The 8,736-nt window shown below is 47.0% G+C and overlaps 1 protein-coding gene across 9 annotated transcripts in view; it reads right to left on the bottom strand.

Moving 5' to 3' along the window:
* Positions 1 to 880: 880 nt before the first annotated feature.
* DCAF8 (DDB1 and CUL4 associated factor 8) overlaps positions 881 to 8,736 on the bottom strand; it is a 42,157-nt gene continuing 34,301 nt past the window's right edge. For all 9 annotated transcript variants that reach the window (XM_022559634.3, XM_022559635.3, XM_022559636.3 and 6 more), the window contains 6 exons: positions 8,229 to 8,286; positions 7,608 to 7,715; positions 6,097 to 6,227; positions 2,406 to 2,525; positions 1,887 to 2,003; positions 881 to 1,262 (listed from right to left, as the gene is read on the bottom strand). In XM_022559634.3, the coding sequence (XP_022415342.1) occupies positions 1,146 to 1,262; positions 1,887 to 2,003; positions 2,406 to 2,525; positions 6,097 to 6,227; positions 7,608 to 7,715; positions 8,229 to 8,286 (651 nt within the window). In that variant the 3' untranslated portion in view covers positions 881 to 1,145. The remainder of the gene's footprint in view (positions 1,263 to 1,886; positions 2,004 to 2,405; positions 2,526 to 6,096; positions 6,228 to 7,607; positions 7,716 to 8,228; positions 8,287 to 8,736) is intronic.

The following is an 8,736-nucleotide window of genomic DNA, read 5'->3' as shown; positions in this document are numbered from 1 at the left end:
AAGGGGCTTCCCAACCCTGAAACCATGGTAGGAAAGCAGGAAAGGGCAGAATTCAGGATCCTTCCATTCTTGAGCCTCCTAAAACATAAGGGTTAAGCCCTAATCTCCAGTAGCCGTGCATAGAGGGTAGGCTGACCCCAGGTGATACCTCCACATCATTACTCTCACTCACTCTCTCCTGTAAGTCCCTTTATTGCAGTCATAGAGAATATATAGGTATTTAAACTTCAACAATAATTTTAACATGATACATCCAATTTTGACTTGCTTTTTAATATATTTATAGATATAAAATTAGGCCTCTAACAGTGATAGGGACAGGGAGATTGCTGCCACCAAACAACTTTTTTTTTTTTTAAGTAACAGAAGAGGTAACCACCTTCCTATTCTTCCACTTCTGTCCCTCCTCCCACCTCCCCCCAACCTCCCTCACCAGACCTACTGAGGGGGTGATGGGATGAAGAGAAGAGAGTGAAGGATACATAATCAAGTGCAAAACACTGTGATAAGTACAGAGAATGAATGGGGTGGAAAAGAAAGTGAGTGTGGGATGGTTAGGGGCTCTAAGGACTCCCCAGAAAAACAGGATCCTGGGATGGGGTTGGTTGCTCAGGGGGAAGAAAAAACAATGCAACTGTCATAGAATTTTAAAAAATAAAGAAAATAAAGTCAAAAACCTAAACCAAAGAGAGAGTGGCATTTCTACCACCCCCAGTCTGGCCCCTTGGTACTGAACAGCCAGTTATCCCCCCACCCCCCACCCAAGAAACAAGGGAGATCAAAGAAAAGGAAACCCCATTCCCTACCCCAAACCACTTAACAAAATAGGCTCCCCCCTCCCCCAAAAAAAAGGCTTTGGGGAGAGGCCATTTCTGCCAAGTCCTATGCACCTCTCCATGGAACCCCATTCCAGGGCTCAATTCCCACTTCTAGATGCTCTGTAGGTTTGCTCCCCTCTGGCTTGTCCTCCTGGGATGTCTTTTTTTTTTCTTTTTTTTCTTTTCTTTTCTTTTTTTTTTTTTTTAAATCTAAAGCAAAAAAGTCCAAAGTGCGTTTCTGCTGAATGTTAGAGCCTGGGACAGGAAAGGGCTGCCCAGGCAGGATCGGGTTGGCAGCCCCAGCCTGCCCCTCCTGGGTACGAGGCCTCAGGATGGCATGCACTGCACCCGGTCAGGGCCCTCCTCCTCGTCCGATGTATCTGAGGAGCTGGGAGACTCATCCGAGTCTGCGTCTGTGGCCCCAACCCCAGGTTCTCGCCAGCGCTGTAGGATGGGAAAGGCTTATTAGTAATTTCCCTGGAACAAGGACAAGCCTGTTAGGTCTTAGCTATAATTTACATGCTCTAGGCCAGGGGTCGGCAGAATTTTTCTTAAAGGGCCAGACAGTAAATATTTTAGACTCATGGGCCGTATCTCTGTCACAACTATTCAACTCTGCTGTTGTAGCATGAAAGCAGCCAGACAACACATAAATGAATGGGTGTGGCTGTAGTCTAATAAAACTTTATTTACAAAAAGCAGGCACTTGCCCAAACTGCCACAGTTTGCTAACCCCTGCCCTAGGCCTCTTGTGTCACAAGAGAAAAAACAGAAGACACCTAAGACGACTCATTTCTTCTCAGCTCCTTCCCCACCCTCATGCCTTTGCCTTTTGAAGACAACCCTGTGCATGCGTGGTGATGGAGGACACAAAGCAGACACCACCTATTTCTGCCAGTGGCTCTTCCAAGGCTACATCAAAGCTCTGATGGGGATGGGGAATAATGGATAGGAAACCCAACTAACTCCACCTGATTCCTCCTAAAGCAGCGAGAAGTATGCCCTGGAACATTTTACCCTCTTGAGAGGGTCACTGCCCTTGGGAGCTCACTTCCCACTCCAGCTTACCCGGTGATGGCGTCTTTGTCTCAGGTGATGCATAAGGAACCAGAGCATGTGGCTATCAAATAGGTCGGTGTGGTGTAAGCTATCTTCATCCCGTTCCCGCTTGTTCTTCTTAATCACCTGGAACCAAAAAGGGTTGGGGAAGTGGGTAATGAATAGGAACCCTGGACCTGATCAGAAAAGGCTGGTGTTCTAGCCCAGTAAAATCTTCCCTTAGAAACTACTGAGCTGGAGTATAGCTAGATTCGACTAAGAAAGGATGCCCCAGGTTCATCCACTGAGAAGATGGGATGATTCTTCCTAAAGATGTCCCCTCTACCATGAACTAGATGCACTTCAAAGCTGCACCCTGGACCCCTGGACTGGGACTGTTCCTAGAGAGGCAATGACAGGAATGTGGGGGAGGGTGTTAGAGCAGTGCCTTTAAAGAACTGTACAGCAAGTTATTCCTTCCTATGACAATGAAAACTCCTAACAGTATGTGGATAAGCAGAAAGAAGAAATCTATAGTCAGCTACTTACATCCTTTAACCCTGTAAGTTCAGTGGAAGTTTCAGCTGTGGGTGCCCAGATCTTGACATCATGGTCTAGGCCACTGGTTGCCAGCACAGGCAGGTGAGGGTGGGGCTCAAGACAGTTTACCTGGTCAGGAGTAAAGGAAAACACAGGCTCAGGGGTATGTGGCAATACGGTTTAAAAACCACTACTCACCTTGAACCAAACAACTGTCCCTGATAAAAGTTAAGACAGCTGCTGGGAAGACAGGCCCACCCATCATAAGCCTAGGCTAAAGGGCCCTTGGGGTGAAAGAAACACTGGACACAGACTGGATGTAAGACCAGGCCTATCTCTCACTTCCTAGGTTTAGGTAGGGGTGGCCTCATCCTGAGATATAGCTCTAGGGGTGGGCGGGTGACTGGCCAAGCATACTGCTGGCTTCACAAAAAGGCAGTGAGGTTCAGATGACCTCATTCTCTCCAGCTTCCAAAGCTCCAACTTGCCCCAGTCTGGAAAAAGCGTCTCAGTGGCTTTCGCCCAGTGGCAAATACATTTTTAAAAATGGAGAAAGCAGCGGCTGCTGCTGAGCCCCCAGAGAAGACTCGGAGAACAGTTACATTCCACTGTTTATAAGAGCCGGAAAAAGGCAGGCTGGGAAGAGGCTGAGCCTGAAACACAGTAGGGTAGTGGAGACACATACCTGCTTGAGAACCCTGCACACCCCAGGAGACAGCATTCTGCTGCCTGCCATGAAAGCACAACAGGCTCAGCTATAGGACAGCACGGCACCGTGAGGCAGCTTCCTTGGGCACCCACAGCCTCAAGCTCAGCCACCCTCTGGATATATTCACTGAGCAGGAGGAATGAACTACAGCAGCCGAGGCAAAGGCCTTCTGGCTTAGGCAGCCTCCTTCTTTCCAAAGGCACCCATGCCCCCTGCTGTCTGACTTGGAAACATCAGCCTTCCTGGCAGAGCAGGGCAGCTACCACCCCCACCGGAAGAGCTGGTCCCAGATCTAGCTGCTAAAGCATTTTTGGGCTTTTAGTCAGATGAGGAATAGATGGCAAAAGCATCCAGAAGGAAGAAGGTGTGGTCCTAGCCACTCCTCACCTCACCCCACTCCACCCCGTCTTGCAGCTGCAGTACGGTCCAAGGAAACAACCCCTGGCAAACAGCCTCTTAGTTCTCTCTGGACCAACCTTCCCTGCCTCGCCTGCACATGCAGAGAGCAGCTGATGGGAAGCCAGGGTCAGCATGGAAAATAAAACTGACATACAGACTTCCAATCTTCTTTGTCTTCCATTTTACAAATAAATTCTCAGAAAACACTGAAGCTAAGTCTGAGTCTAAGAGTAAAGCAGAAACCACATATCCCTTCTTTCTTCTTTTATTCCACATATCAGCTCATTACAAAGTTTATATTTGGGCTCTTTTAGGCAGTGTGGAAGAGGTTCCAGCATCTGGAGCAGAGGTGGCACTAAAGAGAAAAACTCCATTGCCAGAAAATATTATCAAAAGATATGTGACAACTTAACACATACAAACTTGAACTCGTTCATTCATCTCCAGATAAGCCCTTGCTACCCTTCTAAACTCTGACCTAGCTGTGCTTGACAAGTCAGCAAAATAAAAAGGCACAGGGGAGAAATTCCTTGGAACTTAAGACTAAGGACAAAGCCAATGGCAAGAGAGTAAGTTACATATAGTACCTGAGTTGGAGCTTGCAGGGGAAGCCAACAGAGAGCTTCTGGGCCAGAATACCTGGTCACTTCACCCGACCTGTCTGCATGCCAGGACTTATCCTGTCAGTAATGCCTGAGCAGAGAAAAGAGCTCTGGCCTTAGATGACTGGGCTGAGGGATGCAGGTGATGGGATAAAGGAGCAAAGTGCTTTCGGGAGACTAAGGATTGTCCTTTGACATCATCCCCCACCCTTGCCCCGAATGCAAACCGTGGAAGGACTAGGGTTTGAGCCAAAAACAGAATTGAGATACCTGGGCAAGGTGGATGAGAATTTCAAAGATCCCTTCTGGTTCTAATAGTTTACTTAATGATATAGTCTGCATTCAGGCTGGCGCTGGTGACCCCACTGCTGGGAGGTTAGCACAAAAAATCAGAAGGAGCCAAGTGAGGACCACATAGATCATTCAGCTTACACAGAGGCAAGAACAAGCCAGGAATCTCGCTGCAGGGTGCAGTCTTTATACCTCTTGTTCTAGTACCTCACTCTTAGGACCACTAAAACTCAGGCCTGGGGCCCACCCATCCTATGCAAACGCCCTCCCAACCTGAGCACCTGGATTAATCATCAAACCCTGACACCGGCTAAGCTGAAAGGAGATTGGCCTGTAGAGTGATTCTGGACCACAGACAAATGCTGGCCTGGGGGAGGGCATTCAGCCCTGCATCTCTCTAGAATGGAATGAAAGACAATAGTTTATGATCAATAAAAGATTCACTGGCCCCTTTTGACTTTCTTATGACTACATGCCTACTGCCGACTTCTCATTAAGACTCCAGTGTTTTGGGTTTGTTCACTACAGGTGATAGAAGACGACCTATGGAAAAGTAGGAAATGAAGCAGGCAACAGTGAGACACACCTTCAAGTTCTAGACTCTTCTCCACTTATATTCAAGCCATAGAAGCTTTGGGGCTATACTGGTCCCAGGTCCCCAAAATTTAGAGGAAACCAGAAGAAAGTCTGAAATAGCCTCACACCAGGATAAGAGACACACAAGAAGAAATGGGATCCCAACTGCAATGGACCATTCTAAACTCTAAAACCACTCTGGATAAACCTCATCAAGAGATGGCTGGGCTCTTTGTAGCTCCCCACAGCTTAAGAGGAATGAAAAGGAAGAAAGAATAAGCATCTCAGCCATCCCTTAGAAGCTCTTAACAGGACTGTCTTGGGTAGTCAGTAAAATGCAGTTGCCCAAACTGCCTCTTTCTTATCTTCTGTAGTCTGAAAACCTTGTAATAGAAAGCTACTGAATCCTTCTTGACTCTAGGTCTCAAAAAAGAAAAAACAAAAAAATTTATGGTTAGGTAGATACATCCTAAGAGCTGACCACCTTTCACTCCCCAACTCACGATCCTCAGGCTTCCTTTTTGCCCTATCTCTATGGAGGCTGTCTGCAGAACTCAAAGGACAGGCAGACTATGATATGATCATGGGTTGTATAGCAGTCAAACAACAACAAGAAAAATGGTCGCGGGGGTGAGCATGTTTCTCTCTCCCTATATATGCATACATATTATGTGTGTTTGTATCAATAAATAGACCATATTCTGATTTTCCCAACTGTCAGAAAAAATGCTCCTTCTAGCTTGTATCCGCTAATCCAGGATCTATTCAAGATCACTACTTAGCTACCTACTACAGTGTGTAGGATGGTGTGCCCTGAACACTAATGCTTTTCTTTTGGAAAAGGTCCATGCCTAAAGATACCTCACTCAGGCCAGAGGTTCTTCCCTAAAATCCCTTTCTCCTCTTAATAAACCGTGCTGTAGAGGGGCAGAAGACAGGAAAGGGAAGAAAATATTCCATTAAAACCTCAGCACCCCCAGACTATACTGTCTTTTTATTTAGCTGGCTAGACCTCTAAGACGTGGTATTACATTGTCAGAGTGAGAATTCAGTGGCCCTGCTAAAGCCTACCTTAATGACTGGAGAGAGTAGAGAGCCAGCCAGCCCAGCACACCATACTCACCACGCCTCCCTTGTCCCCCTCCATGAACTGAATGATCTGGCAGGATGATTTCTCCCAGAGGAAGATGTGCCCGCAGTCACTACCGCTCACCACAAACTCACTCTTGGGGCCATAGAAATTGACGCCTTTTACTGAAATGACAAATGAAGGAACAAACCACATGAGAGTTGGCATCAGGCCGACATATATTTACCTCACAGGAAATTTAGTTATTCACAAATCTAAATCAGCTAAGAGCCAAAGAATTTCTTTCACTTTCACAAAACAAATCAAGGGATTATGCATGTATAATAGACAGAATAAGAATCACACCAGTTCCAGAGACTATTTATATTCTCCTAAAGAGGTCCATAGAGCTGAGGAGTTTGCAGTCCCTAGCAACAGCCTCAGTCTCATTAGTTTGCACCCTACGGAGCAACCACAGGCCTCACTAATGCCTCACCTGTCCCAACCTGAATGGCCCCAGCTCTGCCCACTCCTAGGCAGCACTGTCCTATGCCCTAGGATTATCCTTGGTATGTGTGCTTCACTGGTACCTTGTCAATGCTTCCTGGGTCATTAGGTGACCTAAGACTGATGAAGGTATATGCCACAATTGCCTATAAGAAGCACCTGAACTGTGCGTGTTACCAAGACTGAACAACAGGGTTCCCCCTGAAATTAGTAAGAGAAACCAGGAGTCCCAACTGCTACATCCAGTTCCATACCAATCATGAGACTGGAATACTTCCTTCTGTATGCCCAAGGACTAAGATCCAAGTACAGGTTTTTCCCTCTCCTCTCACCAGCTCAAGAGAAAAAAGGAAAACTAACTGCTCTCCCCAGTCAACATTATGACAGACATCTGATAGGAGCACTAATAACAACAAAGCGCAGTGATTCCAACTTTTCTGTACATTAGAATCAAAGGGAGCTTTTTAAAAATCCTAATCAACATGCACCCCATACCAATTAAGTCAGAATGGATGGGTATGGAAGCCAGGCTTCAGTATCTTTAAAAGACTGTCAGGTGACTTCATTGTACAGCAAAGTTTGGGAACCACAGACAGAACAAAAAAGGCCAATCGTCACTGCAAACTTGGGTGAGGTGCTATCACCATTTCTCCTCTTCTGCCTCATTCAAAAGAATTATTCCCTCCTCTTCCCTGTAAGTACAAGCTCACCCCCCTATTTTAGGCAATTCAGTACCACTAACTAAGGAGGGCTTTCCCAAACTCCCTAATACGTCTTTTAATCCTGAAGCTACCTGAAATCATAAGAAAAATATAGTCAGTCGAGTCTCCTTATACCCAGACCAAGTAACATCACTGTAGTGGTGAGAGATGCTCCTGAGCCCTCTCTCCTCTAGCACAGGAGGGCCTATGAAAACTCCAGCCCAATTAGGCTTGTTGTCACTTGGTGACAGATGGCCTACTCCTTTAGGTAGTTCTTATTTGCACAACCTGCATGAGATACTGTGGTTCTTCAAACCAACAGACTTGGGGTACAGAAACCTAGAAAGACAGTCTCACCTGTGGCGTTATTTCTGTGGCCCTTATATCTCTTAATATACTGGGCCCCATCACTGTGAGAGGAGTTGAAGAGGTAAATGTCTTCATCATTGTAACTGGCCAGGAGCTCTGCCAAGAACAAGCACACAGCAGTGAAGGCAAAGGCTGAAAAAAGCTAGGACCAGGAGTTGGGGGTTGGGGTGGGGCTTCTTGCCAGTAGTGCCCCCTCCTAATACCCAGGTATAGCACCCATCTTACTCAGTTGGAACAGCAGGCACTTCAGGTGTCTAGGGTAGACTAGGAACATGCTGCCAACCCAGGGGTAGCAGAATGCCCAGGAAGATCATACCCATTAATTCAGGAATGAGTCAAAGGCATAAGAACCTGCTCAACCAAACAGCCTGGGCTTTAGGACAAGCCCTGCCAAGTATCATCTGCAGCGTTCCGCCAAGTGCCTGGCATCTCCAAGGGTCATCTGCTGCATCCTCCCGCTGTGTGCTCGCCATCGGCAACTACTCCCCAGCTGCTCCGCTCGGAGCTAGAGCACAGCGGTGAGCACCGGAGGGCACACGCCTCACTGGCTCAGCAGCTCCCTAGACAGAGGGGGCATGCCAGCCTAGGAGCTGGGCCCTGCTCACGTACCTGTGCCGTCGTGGCTGTACACAAGACAGGTGATGTTTGCTTTGGACTCACTGTTCACCTGCAATAAGGAGCAGATACTGTCTGATGCCCCACCCCCCCATTTGTTATACCACCTTCAGGAAACAGGTTTTCCTTCAAACTCCCCTATATCCTCTCCCAGAGACAGACAGATAGAGATAGAGACAGAGAGAGAGAGAGGGAGAGAGAGGAAGATAGACAGAGAGATAGAGACAGGAGTACAACTGATGAAACGTGACCACCTCGGGGGGAGAGGTCTTTCTACTGGTTGTCTTCTGTGTGCTAGCCATTTCATATATACATTATCTCATTAGGCCTTACCATCATGGTACAAGGCAGTTATCTGTATCTCTATTTTATCAATAAGAAAACTGAGGCTAACAGAGGTAAGGTGACTGCCCAAGATCACCAAACTGGTAAGTGGTAGAGCCAGGATTCAAATCCAGGTGTCTGACTCCAAAGTCCAAGCTCTTCCCACCATACCAACAAG

This window comes from Delphinapterus leucas, chromosome 1 (genome assembly GCF_059928025.1).
Source record: "Delphinapterus leucas isolate spDelLeu-1000000601 "Yukka" chromosome 1, BTC_Dleu_Yukka2, whole genome shotgun sequence".
Taxonomy (NCBI): Eukaryota; Metazoa; Chordata; class Mammalia; order Artiodactyla; family Monodontidae; genus Delphinapterus; species Delphinapterus leucas.
The sequence above is the reverse complement of the archived record's forward strand: the minus strand, read 5'-3'. Positions and strand labels throughout refer to the sequence as shown.